The sequence below is a fragment of the Passer domesticus genome, chromosome 5, assembly GCF_036417665.1.
Source record: "Passer domesticus isolate bPasDom1 chromosome 5, bPasDom1.hap1, whole genome shotgun sequence".
Taxonomy (NCBI): domain Eukaryota; kingdom Metazoa; phylum Chordata; class Aves; order Passeriformes; family Passeridae; genus Passer; species Passer domesticus.
The window spans coordinates 30,955,849-30,972,867 of NC_087478.1; the positions used below are offsets into that span (position 1 = coordinate 30,955,849).

Sequence of the window (17,019 nt, forward strand, 5' to 3'; positions counted from 1 at the left end):
TATTTATGTGCTGATCTTATTTCACCAGTGTAGGGAAATTAATATCTTGATGTACTTTGCAAAATACTACGTGAAAATAAGAGACAATTTATTCCATGAACACTAAAGCATTACCCTATTTTTACTGTACAACACCATATGTCTTATTTATTTTGTAGTGGAATATTTCAGATTATTTTTTCCAAAGAGGTGAAATAATTGAAAAGGAGCTAAACAAAGAAGAAGCAGTGTTGCAGAAACAGGCAGAAGAAAAGGGGGTGTTGCTGAACAGACCTTTCCATCCTGCATCACCATTTGACTGTCTTTGGTTATGCCTGTATGCCAAACTTGGAGAACTGTGTGTGGATCCCCGACCCGCAGTTAGAAAGAGTGCTGGGCAGACACTGTTTTCTACTATTGGTGCTCATGGAACTTTATTGCAACATTCAACGTGGCACACAGTAATATGGAAGGTATGATGTGTAAGCTTCCTCTGAAGGTTTTGTAAAGAGCACTTACCTTTTGTTAATCATTGACCACTATCACTTAGATAATTTCTTTACACTTAAAAGATAATATAAGGTGGCAGAAATCTAATCTCTTGGGTTTTGGGAATGCTTTTTTACACTTCGTCTTCTTTGGCCTTTAAAGCCTCTTCTAAAATACAATTTTAAGATCCTAATTATTTTTTACTCAGGAGTTTGATAAAAAGATGGCGTCCTTCCTATAAGAATGACTTATCTTTTGTGTGAAAATGGAGATGTTTGAGGGTCATGTGACTGGGCTGATCTGGTATTAGGTGGGGTCTTGCTTTGCATTCTGTTTTGGATCTATCAAATGCTGTGTTCTAAGTCATGATCATGTTTGTTGTGCTTTATGGAAAGTTTAGGCTATATTTGAGTCTGCCTGTTGTACCTATGAAATGTCTGAGATCCACTGGTTTTGGTGTTCTCTTAGTGATGACACTCTTTGTGGTGGGTTTGAGTGTCCTATTTCCAGCCCTTCTCAAGTGGCCATCAGTTAATCTTGACTGCTGGGGAGACTGTTTAGAACAAGGGAATTTTCAGGGTGACATAGTGATGGAAAGGATAATGAAAGAATTACTGTTTTTTGTTGGTTTGCTATGAATGCAACTATGTTATTTGAAAAGTTGCATTTTTCCTCTTTTTTTCTGGCTATTACAGGTTTTATTTCACCTGTTGGATAGGGTTCGAGAATCTTCTACGACAGCTGACAAAGAGAAGATTGAATCAGGAGGAGGCAACATTCTCATTCATCATTCAAGGGATACAGCTGAGAAACAGTGGGCTGAGACATGGGTATTAACACTGGCTGGAGTTGCAAGGATATTTAACACTAGGAGATACTTACTGCAGCCTCTAGGTAAAATTTATAGATATTAAAAGACACAATGATAAACTTTTTGCTTTTGCATGTTCTTTTCAGTTAATGTTCTGGGCAAGAAGCTTAATCTTAGCTCAAAAATGTTTTTTGTTATGTCACCTCAAATGCTATGAAAATTATGGAGTTATTAAATGATGCTTCATAGAGCCAAAAATTGTAACTACAGTTTCTCTTCTTTATCCCAGTACTTGAGATTAAATCTCAGTAGTCACAATTCAGTCCTAGTTCTGGGTGCTAAATAGCTTTACATTATAGTAGACTGATAACAATAATACTTTGTCTTTTCTTTGTTCTTGTCAGAACATGCTTTTCCTTTTATCTGTCTAAGGGAATGCAACACTTGCCTGGAACTCTTCTGTGTCAGCAGTGTGTCAAATTTAAAAGTACTCTGAGAACATAAAGAGAACTTACCTGTAAAGTCAGTGGCGTATTGAACATTTACATTGTTCAGCTGTATGTAGTAATATTTTACAATAGCTTGGTAATTTCTACAAGGAAAAAGTGCAAAAGGAATAGAGAATGTATAGCTTATAAAGAAAAGTTCTTGTTAGATTAATCTATCTTCAGCATCCTATAGTATGCAGTTAATGTATATTAACTGGATATAAGTTGTGTTGTATTTAATTTTGGTCATTTGTGATACAGGTATCAACAAATTAACAGCTAGTAAGTGTATCAGTCATTTCCAGAAATGTAGTAGAATTTAGGCTATATTAAATTTGAGATAAAACTGAAAAAAAAATTAGAACTACTTTAATTATTCAAATCTTGTAATTAGTAATATTGAAAATTGAAGGTTAAGGCTAAATTTAATGAAAAAATCAAAATGCCTCAAATGAAATCTTTCCACAGTACAATTATCAGAGCATTTTAAAATCAATTCTTTATAAATGCATTGGATGAGTAATTGCATTAATTTGACCCTTAATTCCTTCTGTGGGCTTAACCCTTCTTGAAGTCAACAGGCATCTGGTATCTTTAGGAATAAATCTGGTTTACTATACTGAATGAAGAAGATATATTTTACTGGTATGGGATGTGGTATGTGATTTTTTGCTAGCAAATTTAGCATGAACATAGGTATATTGTTTCATTCTTCATATTTATGTGTTTCTTTGTCACATTCATTCTTTCAACTTATGGTTGAACTGATATAAAAGTCATTCAAGTGGCCGCTTAATCTCTTGAAATTTCTGTGTATTAGACTAACAAGTACATGAGTAGCCTTTTAGAGAGGCAGGGTGGGTGGGAATGGAAATAGGAAGCAAGTTCCAAATTGATTTTTTCCCTCCTCTTTTTAAATAGGAGACTTTTCCCAAGCCTGGGATGTTCTTCTTGATCACATCCAGTCAGCAGCACTTAGCAAAAATAATGAAGTTTCCTTGGCTGCTCTGAAAAGCTTCCAGGAAATCCTACAAATTGTTTCTCCTGTTCGAGACTCTGAGAAGCCTGAGACACCACCTGCAATCAATGTTTCTGTACCATTGGTGGTAGGGACAACTACTGCCACTAGTCTTGGCAGATCATTCATGAGAACTGACTCCATAGGAGAAAGAATAGGAAGATATAATGGATCTGAACCTCCTGTAATAACAGATGAGATTGAAGATTTGAATCTCTGGTGGGCAGCCTGGAACAGCTGGTATAGGATTGGATCAGAAAGTACAAGGCCTCCCATTACTTGTGATAAATTGACTTTCATTCCCAGCCAGCCTTTTCTTACAGCTTTAATTCAAATATTCCCAGCTCTTTACCAACACATCAAAACTGGTTTCAGCATGGATGATCTCCAAAAGCTGGGTGTCATTTTGCACGGTGCTGTTTCAGTTCCAATCAGTTCAGATGCTTCCCCTTTCATCCTTCCATCTTACACTGAAGCAGTTCTGACAAGTTTACAGGAAGCAGTTCTTACAGCTTTAGATGTTTTACAAAAGGTAATAATGCAACTTCTAGTGTGTGAAAGGTAAACCACAGTGTGTGCTACTTCTGCTCTGTAGAACTATAATAGGGTTATTTAAACATGATTTTAAAAATTATCTATAATTGCACAATGTGTTGTATTTTAACAATCAGGTCTCCATTCCTGCTGCAAAGTGGATGCTCTGCATTGAAAGGAATACTGTAGTCTTTATGAAATGTGCTTCTGCTTGATTGCAGAAGTGCCGTAATTGTTGTGCTGTGTTTGTAGCCATTCCCATGTCCATCTAATATTGAAGTAGTGTTGATGTTGATACTGAAGGTCTGTACATGGAGGAACAGTCCCACAAACTGTTCCATATAATGTCCAGGTGCTGCCATGAACAGTCTAGAAAGAACAGTGATTATGAGAACTTATAGTTTACGCAAAGCATAAAATATAGAAGGTTCTCTGGCAGATTACCTATATTCTTGCCTCTTATTAATCAGTTATTTAAGGAAAATGCTGCATCTCTGCTTAAGAAATTCTTACAATAGAACTCATGTTCGGAGAGCACCTTCAAGCAAGTAAATCTATAAACAACAAATGAGGGTGCTCTTTCTCTGGAAGCAAAAAAAAAAAAATAGTACTGCTTGCTTCTTTTTTTTTGTAGTTGTAAAATACCTCCTTGCAAAATTCAGTGCTCGTTCACAAAACTTATTTATTCAAAAGAAGCAGAGATGATAATGAATTAAATAATGCATTTATATTCAGCTCTACTTTAAAAAAAAACACCATGCCAAAAGATCAAACTTACTTGGGAAATGCCAGAATTAAAATATCCACATGACCTGACTTCATTCCCTTTGGGCTTTCATATTAGTACTTTGCTTAACTGTGTGGCCATATATCCCCCCCTGCTGCTGTCAGGATCCTGTCCCATTTAGCTCATGGAACACCATGGTGGCTGCCAAATGAACAGCAATTCAGTGTCTTTTCTCTTTTTCTTGTGAGCTGATTAATCTCAAACATATGCAAGCAAGGTAGAATAATTACCTTGCAGCCATTCCTTTAGCTGATGGTTTTAACAAATATTCATTTATCTATTTTGAAAACATGGGTATAAGAATAGCATCATAAAAAGGCTTGTGTTGGAAGGAGCCTTAAAGATCATCTAGTTCCAACCACTTCTGCCATGGAAATGCTGTGGAGTGAATTAATTTGTTAAAATTTCAATTCAGTTTGCTTGGATAGAAGTTGGTATTGAATCTTAGTTTTGTATGTGGGTGTATAAATAACATGAAGTTTTAAAACCAGTCATGTCTACATTTTCATCCTTTTCCAGTCAGGCTTGACCCTTTTTTATTCTCCCTTCTCCAGCAGGTCAGTGTAACCCAAATCCTGGTTTTTCCCATTTGATCAGTCCATTTATTTATCTCAGGTTTTTCTGGGTTTTAATCTTCTTATCCAGATGATCATAGTTTTCAAAGATAGCAGGCATTAGGGCTTTTCAAAGAAGGGGTTACCAAAGTTCTTAACATGAGGGAAAACTGCACATTATTATACTCTTGTTCTTGCCAAGATGTTTTAGCTGAAGGTTTCTAAACAATAACAAAAGCAATAACTCTAATGAGAAAGTGAGACATCTCCCCTTCCCCACTCCCGTTTTGAATGAGTTACCATGGCAGTTACAAGCCCTTGCAAATACAGGCTTCCATAAGATGGTACCTCAAACCTCCTATCCCACCTATAGTCATGTTACTAACACAACAGCACTGAAGTCCCTAAAAACATTAAAGTATTTTTGGACATCAGTAAGTTCTGTGAAGTTGTGTGATTGCTCCTCTTGGCTGTATAAACACCGTACAGTTCACATGGCAAGGCAGCCAGCCAGTGCTGATGTGAAGCAAAGGCCATGAGTCAGATGGTTTTGCTTTAGGCCAGAGTACCTTCTTCCTCTCTTGAATTCAATTGATACTCTCAGGAGTACACAGTGGAAGCATTAAAGAAGAGTATGTAAATATTTGCAATCTTTGTAACGAAACATTTTTCTGTGTTTGCGTGTAGGATCAGGTTCTTTGCTAATACAGGAAGACTTGGGTTAGTTCTGATTTTCTCTGAAGTTGTGGAACAACTTTGCAGTTTGAATAACATGAAAAAACCAAACATTTTCCAGACTGAACCCTGGCTAGTTTAATAAATATATTTTATCATGTGATTCTACTAACAAAGGACATCATTGCAACTCAAGAACATGGGAATGGAAGGGAGCTTTGCATCTCTTTTCAGGCTTCCATATGTTGAGCCCATTTTTCACCCTTTGGTTTGTTCTTTGTTCTTTTTATTTCTCATTAGAACTCACCTAGTCTTTCACTGCTGTAGTATAGGGGGGTTTGAGGTTTTTTGGTAGTGTAAGTACACTGTTCCTGAAATGTTTTCCATTTTAAAGCAAGATTGTGAGTTTTAGCTATGCCAAACCATATCATTCTTATTTTATTTCTATGCCTCTATATAAGACACTCTTTTAACTACTTTTTGAAGCCTTCTATCATCTACTTCTGAGATGTAAATGTTATTGAAGTAGAACTTAAAGATGTGGCTGAGATCTATATACGAGGCTTATATAAGACTTTATTTTACTGATAAGTCAAAGCAGAGTTTGTGAAGATAAGTTATGTTTTATTGGATGAGATAGCTGTATTTACTGAACTATATGTGCCCAGGTATCTTGCAACTTTATTTATTTCAATAAAATAACAAAATGTAATTTCCTTAAACTATTGCAACTATACACTATCTTTCATACGGTATGACTCTTGTATAGTGGAGTTTTCTGTTGGGGTTCCTTGTACTGATGCAGGTGTTAGAGCCAAAACTCAAGAAATATATATTAAACATCTTTATTTTCTTTTGATAAAGGCTATATGTGTGGGCTCAGAAGGTATGCAGATAATGTATCCTGCAATCTTTGACCAGCTACTGGCCTTTGTAGAATTTTCCTGCAAGCCTCCACAGTATGGACAGTTGGAAACAAAGCACATTGCAAATGCAAAGTATAATCAGGTAATTAATTAGAAATCTCCTCGTTTCACTTGGCTGGTTAGTCCAATTCAGCTTCAGCTATAGGTTGTCCAGCAAGATGCATTTGTTCAATCTGTAAAAACTTAACTGCATGTTGTGTAATAAGTTTTTTTTACATGCTTTTGTTGTCTTCTTTTATTCCCTTTGCATTTTTCTTTGCTTTTATACTTCATATTCCTTCATATAGAAGAGGTCTGGCTTGGACACCAGACAAATGTATTTGAATTTGTACATGAATTAATATAAAATAATTTGTCCTACAAGAGATACTAAATTTAACACAGAGACGTGATAATTTTGAATGGAGAAAATTCCCTCAAGCTGCAGATTTTTGAATTGCACGTGCTGTAAAGAAACGGAACGTGTTCAGTAATTCTTTTTATTTGTGTACACTGCTGTTCACTAAGCATGAGCATCTGATTCAGTGTAATCAAAGAGGTAACCATTATGTATGTATTAATTCTTCTTATTCTGTTTGTCCTGCAACACAATGGAATCACACTAGATACAGCTATTTGCACCGGTGAGTTAAATTTCCTTAAAGATTGTCCTAATGTAGTTGTCTTGCTTAGACTGCAACATTTCTCCTACTTAAATGTACTTTACTTTAATGTAGAGTACAATTTCATAGCCAGACTATATTGTATTTGCAGTTTTGTGGCTTGGACCATATTCTTGGCAAACCTTGCATGCATTAAACTGAGAGTTCAGTGCAAAACATACACCTTCTGCTCCTTAATTAAAATGTTTTCCTGCATAATTTAGTAAGTTACTAATTCCTTTTCCTAGGCGGAATGGGTGGCATTGAATTACGTACCATTTGCAGAGAGATCATTGGAAGTTGTGGTGGACTTGTACCAAAAGACAGCTTGCCACAAAGCTGTGGTAACAGAGAAGGTTCTTCAGAACATTATTAAGGTAAAAGTTTGACCTGCATATGCTCTGAATTTAATGAGCTTATATTGAAAATCATGAATTTTGTTTTCAGCTAGTGTCAACAAACACTTCCTGGAAAGCTTCAAGCTGTAGTAAACAGATTGTTATTTTATAAAGATGAGTGAAGCTGAAAGGCTATTTATTAGTCTATTTGTACTGCTCTTAGCTGGGTAATGTCAGCATCAGTATTTCAGTGTTATGATAAAAATTAACAAATGTGTTAGGCCACAAAATGTTCATCTTTGAAAGTGTTATGCACCTGAGTGTGGTATGTAGGTGCCTTAGGAAGTATGGCATTGAAGGCCAAAGCCCAGTTTCTGTAGACTGGCATAAAAACTTTGGAGGTGTATGCTATGTTACTTTTGATTTGCTTTGAGTGACTTCATGTGTCAATGCACCTCTGAAATATTACCTAATATACCTTATAATACATCATAAATGTTGCTAATATACCTTTAAAGTGAAATTGTCAAATGCTTAACTTTTTTTGACCATTCCATTTCAGCAAAAAAATTTCGTAAATAATAGAAGTAATATTTTCCAGAAGTCTGGAAAATAAGAATGTGTCTGACCTGGCTTGTTTGCAATGACTTGGCTGACATCAGGATTTTCCTGTATAGAAATTTAGAATCCTGAATGTGTTTAAAACAGGTGATATTATTTGAAATCTGTTATGAATTAAATAATTGTATTTCAAAGTTAATGCAGTTGTTTTCCACTTCCATTTTAATGGGATTGATGAAACTGATAGAAAGACAACTTTTTTGTAACATTTGCAGTTCATCACAATATGATATATTGGGATATATAAAAACGCTTTTAAATCTATTTTTTATGTCTCTGAAGCCCATGTTGATTTTGGAATTAAATTTGACACATATAAGCAGCAGAAAAAAAAAGTTCTGTTTATCTCTAAGGTTAGATTCTAGCTGTCATAATTCTTTGCCATAGAGAGTTAATGATAATTGACTCCCCTGTGAGAGTCAGAGTGAGTCTTTCCTCCTTTTGCTTTCCTCAAATCAGAGACTGCACTAAAGGCATGGGGGGCATACATATAGTACCTGAATTTAGTCGCTATGTATTTCAAATGTCAAGTAAATAATTGGTTTTCCAAGATAACTTACTATCAGGTTCTCAAGTTTGACTAGCAATACTAAAAAGAATGTATGTAAGTCTAAATAGTTCATATGGCTAATGTTTTAAAATTTATTAATGACTTTTTTATAGATACTGAAGATGACTTTCTATCTAAAATACTTAAGATTTGCTGTGCTTTAATCTGCTTTACATTTCAGTTGTACTGTAGCCTTTATCTTAGAATTTCACTGACTGTTCTTACTTTCAAATTTCATGTGGTTTAATAGTCAGTAATGACCAGATTTGTTCCAGTGTTTAAAGTTCAACTTTACTAGGAAAAGTTAAAATGCAATGAGTTTTTTTTTTTTTTTTTTTTTTTTTTTTACTGTACATGCACTTGGGATGACTTTATAGGGACTGAATTCCCCAGAATACACTCATGATAACAGACTGCCTGCAGTCTCTTTATGTGTTAGGAAAGCCCATTTGTCAGACTTAGCAGAAATGGCGGGTGGCAATACAGATAAACAAAATTAGTATGTGATTTCATTGTGTAAATGATAATGGATCAATTCTAACTTCCAACCTTTTACTTGGCTAGACACTTGTGCTTTAGCCAGCTGGTATATGATAAATCATCTTCAGAATTGCATTTGTAAAAGGCCATCTCATATTCTTGCAGAAAATGTAGGGATTGTGTATTGCCATCTCTGACAGTGTCCTCCGAGATCTTGTGCAGAAACTTGCTGTAATCTTAGATTGTCTGAGCAGCTATAAATTTTGTTTTGACTTTCATTTTGCAGACACTTAGAATACCTCTTAGTCTGAAGTACTCGTGTCCCTCTGAAAGCACATGGAAGCTAGCTGTGTCCTCTCTTCTCAAAGTTCTCTCCATTGGACTACCTGTTGCAAGGCAGCATGCATCTTCTGGAAAATTTGACAGTATGTGGCCAGAGCTAGCAAATACTTTTGAAGACTTTTTATTCACAAAAAGGTAAACACAACTTTATTTTTTTTATTTTTAAAGGAAAATATTCATAAGTAATTTGTTCACTGTATGTGTCAGTAGAGCTATTTGATGTATGAAAATTATTTTAATGAACGATGGAGATGAGGTAACCAGTCTGCCTACTTCAAAAAGCTCTACTTTTAGAAAGTAGTAAAAAAAGCTTCAATCAAAAGGTGACGTGTAAGAGCAAGAAAGAGCTCAGCTGAACTCTCATTATACAGCATAGTCTTTCTGAACAGGACAGGGAGCTCTGTATAGACTCTCAAGGACATTTACTCTAGATTTGATAAAGATTTGCTGATATGTGCACAATTTGTTCCTTTCTTCACTTTGAACAGAGTTGCACTGATATTTTTCTAATTAACAGCATTAACTATATGTATTTGTCCCAAGTTCCATCTTGAAATACTCCACTTACTTTGAATTTTTGAAAATTATTTAGTACACTGGTGTTCACTTAGGAGCCCATAGTTATGTTGTATTTGTTCCTACCCAAGATAAATTGACTGCACCTTAATAATTAACCACACTTTATTTATGATACTCTTTGAAAAGTGTAGCTAAATAGTCATATTTATGACTATAAAGATGGATAGGTTCCTCTCAAGAATGGAACACATTCTCAATCTACAATGGGCAGGCTGAGAAAGTCCAGAAGTGAAAAATAGTAATGATTGGAGACAGACTAATCACGGAATCATAGAATGGTTTGAGTTGGAAAGGCTCTTAAAGATCATCCAGTTCCAAACAGCCATGGACAGGACACCCTCCACTAGACCAGGTTGCTCAGATCCCCATCCAGCCTGGCTTTGGATCTATTTGTTCAAACAAAAGACTATAACATTAGCAGAACACTGTAAATTTTCAGAATATAATAAAAGCTTGCTTCAGAGAAGAATTTTTTTGTTCCTTGGCAATGGGTAAAAACTTGTGTCAGTGCAGCAAAGATTTTCTAGGTTAGACACTAAGGGAACCTTTTACTCTAAGGAAGTTTAGGTATTTTAGATAATTGCTTAGGAGTGGTATGGAATTTCCATCTTCTGTAAATATCTGTGGGCAAGCATCTTTTAGGAGTAGTTTAAGTATATCTAATAGTGTTTTAGAATAAAGAACAAGGTGTAACATGAAAAATATAATTCCCTGATTTTCAGTAACAAATAAATCTTTCTTTTTAATAGAAAACAGTAAGTTTCTTCAGTGCCTTACACTAATATGCTGTGTGTTTAGTTTTGAAACACACAAAAGTCAGCAGCCAAACACAGCTGTATTTACTAATGATGGATAAATACCAGCTTGCCCAAAACAAACAAGCAAACAAACAAACAAAAAAAAAATCAGACACATCCATTAGTGGAAATGTGTAATAATGAATAGATTTGGAATATCATCAATAGGATTACATGGCAAGCTGGTGAAAAACCTTCCTGTTGTTTTTGCATTTGCTTGAAAGAAAATTCTATTAAGTAGGACAACCTTAAAATAGAAAAGGTCATCCATGATGGCATAAAAGGCAGTTAGATCATCCAAGTTTTTATTTTATAATTCACTGTTTCTTTAACGTAAAATAATCTTTGCAGTATCTTGCTTGGTTTTCTTTTCAGCTGCAGATACTATTCTTGCTTCCATTCAGAGACAGGCAGTCCATGTCAGTTAACACCCTGTAATCTATGTCAATGTTGGGTGTACAGAATTCAAATTAAGGTTTTTCAGGTAATTGTGGAAGAGTGTATGCTCACTTAAAAGTTCCTTTGGAAATACAGATTACTATTTGTTGTAATTTAGTTATTCCTAAATATTTGCAAAGCAAATTAAACATTTCTGTTTTGCATGTTCTTAGCTGAACAAGACTAGTACTGATACAGTTTCCTGGTATTAATTGTTCATAAATTCAGGGAAACAAAATTATCCCAGCTCTTTAGTTCAGAATAATCCACTATCATCTGCATGATTTTGTGGCCATATATGTTTGCCTATAATAAATATTTTTAATTTACAGTAAGCAATTTATACTTTACTTGAATATTATTTCAAATGTAGAAATGTCATCTTAATGTGTTGCTTGCTAGAAACTATTACTCTTTATGTTAATTCTAATACCTTTTTTCATTTGTCATGTATGGACAAATACTCTCTGGAGTTAGAAGAAAAAAATAGTACTTGTGTGAATATTTATGATGCCTTACGATATCTGTCTTAAGTCTGGTTTTGCCTCTTTAGCAACCAGAGTGCATACCATAATTTAACATAGAAAATGTGTTTTAGAGAAAATTTTTTCATCGTAATTAAAGGTGTCTTTAGAAAAGTGTGGGAAATTTATTTTTTTCACTTAGAAACTTTAAAGTTTGACTTAATTTAAAGCACTAAAAATAGGCTGGTATATTGTAGAACCACATGGCTACAGCAAGATAATTTGACCTGTTAGTATAATTTAATGGCCACTATCATCACACTTTCCAGGCTTGTTGTGAAGAGATTAATTTTGCTTATGCAGTTGTATTTTGTGTGGCTACAGAATGTCTGGGGTTGGTTTTTTTTTAACCTCCCTAATGTTCATGTTTTTCCAAATAGCAGTTTGCCTTCCAAGTGTATGGCTGTCCTACATACAGCTAGAGCCTTGTCCCTTGGTATCTTTAGGATAGATAGATAGACTTTCTGTTCTATCAGCCTGAGCCTTGTGCTCCTAAAATACATTAAAGCTGAAAAGGCAATACGTCTTCCTCATGCCACTAGTCAGGACAATTAGTAATAGCAGTCATTTCTCCTTTTCTTCATCCTCCTCGTTCTCCTCCTCCTCCCCATACTGTTACTGAAGCGTATCTCTCCTGCTGTGATGCAAGGAGGGCTCTAGAGACAGCTGTGGAAGTTCCCCTCATTGAGGTAATTCTCTTCTGATTTCCTTTGCTAAAATCTTTGTGCACTCTGAGCAAGATGCTATGAGACCCTTGGCAAGTAAGGCATCCTGTCCTTTTTGGTTTGAAATTTGCTAAATTGTGTCTTCTAGTGGTTTATAATTGCAGTTTACTTAGTCTCTTAAAATTGTAGTTGTTCCACTTGTAAGGAAATTGAATTCAGAATTTTCAAATTTAGTGTGTTCTTTAAATTTTTTGGTAATTCTAATAGAAAACATACGCTAGTCATAGTGGTGCTCATGGTGCCTTATTCCAGGGTAATTTGAGAGAATCTAGTCACTGTTTTGAAAATAACAGCTAAAATTTATTGCTGAGTTGACATGCATGTCATCCTTCAGGTTGCAGGGGAAGGCAGTGAGAATGTACTTTCCCACTATCCATATTAATCCTTTATTTAAGGACAGCTAGGTGGTATAGAACTGGTTTTGGTGTGTTTCCTAGTTTATTTATATTAACAATGAGTTCTGTTTTTTAAAATTCTGGAACTACTTGGATTTTTGTCCATAACACCAAATCAATTAACCAAGCCACAGCTGAGAAGAGAGTGGTTCTAGTTAGATTTGTGGCTTGTATACTTGAATTGGTGTTAGTAACCCTGCTGAACCTGTCCAAGTGGCTTTACTGCAGCTGTGAGTCAGGTCATCTCTGGTGGCTTTCCAATGTGCACATGTGTCACGCAGGACAGGGAGGTTCTTCAGTTAGGTGCAGGAGTGTACAAATCTTACTAAGGCCAGCATGGATTGAGAAAGTTCTGAAGCACAAAGAATTTGGGAAATGCAGTTCAGTTGACTCTCCAAGAGGCTGACAGCAAGACAGAGTAACCCCATTACTGCATTATCTGGATTTTTAGTGTTCTCTAACATGTCACCCCTTGTGACAGGAATGGTTAGATGTATATAGTTAGACGTGAATATGGTTAGAATTGAAAATCCACTTTCTTATGCTGGCATTCTGTAATTTTTCCTAAGCTCTTTGTTTCAATGAAACTGGAATGTTAAGTGACAAAACCCCCTTCCTTTTCTTCCTTCAGTCTTGATACATTTTCATACTCCACACTTTCCACTATTCAATGTTCTAGATCTTCTGTGTTGTTGTCTGTCCAGGCAATATGCAAAGCTGGGTAAATGGCTTCCTTTTGTACCTCTTCTTCAAACCTTTATTCTCCTAGCCTGACTTAGCACTGCTGGGATGGTTCTAAATATGAAACATCTGCACCTCTGTAAGACTCACAACAGCCTTAACGCAGTCAGTCTTCCTAGCAACACTGCATAACAGATTTGATACGTTTTTTTCCTTTAGCTTTCATTAAAATATGCCAGTGCACATTGCCTTATTTTTCTTATGCATGTTCTCCAAATTTCTACCTGGCTGAGCATTGGGTAGAAAAATAAAATTATTTCACTGGTATTTCAAATTTTTAGCCAATGTTTCAAACATTTTTCTAATTTAACTCGTAACACTTCTAGTCACCATGGTTCTAGAAATTGTTATGTGTTGATAGTTTAACGTTGCTTCTGGCACTGAAACTGAGTTGGCACTGATTAGCCAAGAGGCCATTGTAGTTTGAACCCTTAAACTAAAGCTCTGTGAATAGCTGTATTTAGAATAGTGAACCTCCTTGGAATGGTCCCACCTCTGTCTTTTGGATAGGAACAGAATTTCAAGCCAGCTATGAGGCTAAATGAGAGGGGATACTCAATGATGTTTAAAAAGTACAAAGCACAGCAGAAATGGTCACTGCAGCTTTGTGCAACAAGAAATTTCAAATATAGCCAGGAGAGCCCAGGTAAATGAAAAAGGAAAATGTTACTGTCAGAGCATTAGTGCCTTCCAAGACAGAAGTTTCAGCTTTTAAAAAAATTTTTTTAGAGCAAACTACAGCTGAGGTGACTCAATAATCTTGATTTTTGTCATAAATCAAGACGACATTTAAAATTAATACATTTCATATAACTTAATTTACACAAAATTGTCTTCCAGTAAGAAGCTGGTATGTTTATTATTTCATATTGTTCTTCTTTCCCAGAGGCTTTCATAGAAGCATGTCAAGCCATTATATACAATAAAATTCACCAAATATGTGTGTGTCTATATATATAATTTATTAGAGCAGAAGTCTGTGCTCAGATGAGGGAATTAAATCAATACTTTCCCAAAAGATGCTTCTGAGCAGAGTGCTGTGCACAGCAGGACTCCGGGTGCTTGTTAGGTCTTTGCTCTTGGCTCTGAAGCCCTCCCTGTTCAGTGGGCAGGGGCTGGAAGCTCTGTACTGAGGAAATTTGCTGCATCTTTCCTGGCTCCTGACCTCCAGTACGGTTTGGATATGTTGTGCCAGAACAGCAAAGCATTTGGGCCCCAGATAGATGTATCCACATAGACAAAAATCTATTTACTTGGGAATAATTCACTACATGAACAAATATGTACCATAATCTGTAGTAGGTAAGGTAGGTCAGGTATGGCTGACTGGGCAGAAAAGCCTGAACACCTCGTTAAGTAAACCTCAGCTCATAAAGTGAGTCATAAATTAGAAAGTGTTAGATTGAAATCTTCCCATGTATTTCAACATGACCTGCACTTCTATGCATCGTAATAGCTTAAATTATTGTTGAAAGGTTTTGCATACTTAACAACTCTGTGTATTAGAAAAGGTACTGATTGAACAGCTGTTTAATATTTTATTTTATTCTATGTTTTCAGCATAAAATTCGAAATTTCCTGACTCCCTAATACACAACCCAGTAATAAATACTATAATATTTATACCCAGTATAAATACTATAATTTAATATTTTATTCTTTGTGTTTTTTCTAGTCATACATGTAACACATGTCTGTTTCACAGATAAAGTGATCTAGACTTTATCTGCATAAAGTCTCTTTGAGGAGCAGAGATATATTTATTTTTCAATAATAAAAAACATTGAGAAATAATAAAAATATTTATGTTTTTTTCAATAATAAAAAACATAAGAAACATTGGTACATACATAAAACATTCCTAATTGTCAAAACTGAAAATTAGCTGTAGATGTGAAGACTGATCTTCAGTGTGTTATGCTAAGTATTCAGAAGATGGGGGGAGAAAAAGTCTTTCTCAGAAAAATCTTATTTGTCTTTGTCAGCAACATACAGGAGCACTGGAAGAAAAAGTCACACATAACAAAACATCTGTCAGCTAAACTAATCAGATTTGAATGAGATTTCAAAACCTTCAAAGTTCTTAAACTTTCATTAAAATTGGCAAGGGGACAGAGGAGGCAGGCCCAGATGAGTACCCTTATGAGGACAGGATTGGCACAGGCCCACAGCCCTGTCCTGGGTAGACAGAGCCTGTGCTTAGCTCGGAGCTGCCCACCACAGGGTCTGTTGAATTACTTCTGGACATTTAATCTGAAAATAAATTCATATATATTTTTAATGGAAGAACTCCAAAAAGTTATAAATTTCTTCAAAACTATTGTTTATAAAATGAATTTTTCTTTTAATAAAATTAACTAAGAGTGAGAACAAATGCATAATTTCAGTTAGAAGGGGAAAAGGACACGGTAATACCTCATTAATGAAAAATGTTTCATTAATATAGAACAAAATGTAAAACTAAAAAATTTTTTTCAAGATGTACCATTGAACTCAAAAGTATTTTTCTGGCATAGTGAGTGAAAAGACTAGGTTTCTCAAAGCCCCCATCCAACCTTATCTTGTGATCATTAATCATTGTCGTATCATAGTACCAATTTGATGCATGTAATAACTGTAAATGTAATACAATTTCCCATACTTATCTCCTTACACATGTTGTAAATTTAAAGTGTAACACAGTATGTTTATTTTTAGTACACCTCCTGATAATCTGTCAATTCAAGAATTTCAGAAGAATGAGAGTATTGATGTTGAGGTAAGGAGCCTAAAACAAATATTACTGTTAAAATTAACGAGTTATTGACATTCACAAGTTGCATTTTGTTCTGAAATAATTTATTGAAAAGTTACCCTTTCATTACTTTTTATGTGATATTGTTTTCATTTTTGAAAACAAGACAGGAAATTAATAGGTCCAGAATTCAGCTGCTTCAGGGTGATGCAAAAAATAGGAAGTGGGATGCCAAAAACTACTTCTTGTCATCTCAACCTCAAAAGAGTATAGACTGACTAAAACAGAACACCTGCCTCTAACTTACTATGTATCCTTATTTATTATGTTATTGCTGAGCATTTACACTGATAATTGTAAACTACAGAGAAAGCTGACAAATCTGAAATGAATGCCTTCTGTGTTGAGGGGGTGGTCAGCAAAAAGCAATTTTTTCTTAGACATTGCCACCCTTAAGATGTGTTCTCTATACTGAGAAGCTTTGGCATAAATGAAGAAGTTACGTGTAGTTTGTGCAGCACAGAGATCGCTGTGTGTTTGACTGCATAAGGCCAAAGAAAATTAGGAGAAGATGATATCTGAAGTAAGGAGGGACTTCTTTCGCTCCAGGGCAAAATAATGTGGCAGGACAGAGATTAGGGGTACAAAGCAAAAGGAGTTGCAGAGAAGACATGGCAGTATCTGTGGTTTCATCACCTGTCATCTTTCTAGAGGGGTGCCTGGGACACAGAAATACTTGGTTGAAAAGTGAAAGTGGTTCTGCCTGCAGTGAGCAGAACTCAAATCTAATGCATTAATTTATGGAGATCTAAACCCATTTTGTTCCTGAATGGGAGCATCAAGACAAGGATAG

General features: G+C 35.3%; 1 protein-coding gene across 9 annotated transcripts in view; it reads left to right on the plus strand.

The window, feature by feature from the left end:
- The window catches only part of MON2 (MON2 homolog, regulator of endosome-to-Golgi trafficking), a 95,622-nt gene that overhangs the window by 42,864 nt on the left and 35,739 nt on the right, over positions 1-17,019 (plus strand). For 5 of the 9 annotated variants that reach the window (XM_064422536.1, XM_064422540.1, XM_064422541.1 and 2 more), the window contains exons 24-31: positions 159-452; positions 1,164-1,362; positions 2,689-3,317; positions 6,200-6,343; positions 6,867-6,884; positions 7,151-7,279; positions 9,178-9,368; positions 16,115-16,190. In XM_064422536.1, coding sequence (XP_064278606.1) covers positions 159-452; positions 1,164-1,362; positions 2,689-3,317; positions 6,200-6,343; positions 6,867-6,884; positions 7,151-7,279; positions 9,178-9,368; positions 16,115-16,190 — 1,680 coding nt within the window. The remainder of the gene's footprint in view (positions 1-158; positions 453-1,163; positions 1,363-2,688; positions 3,318-6,199; positions 6,344-6,866; positions 6,885-7,150; positions 7,280-9,177; positions 9,369-16,114; positions 16,191-17,019) is intronic. The other 4 variants (XM_064422539.1, XM_064422544.1, XM_064422537.1 and 1 more) reach the window with 3 other exon arrangements.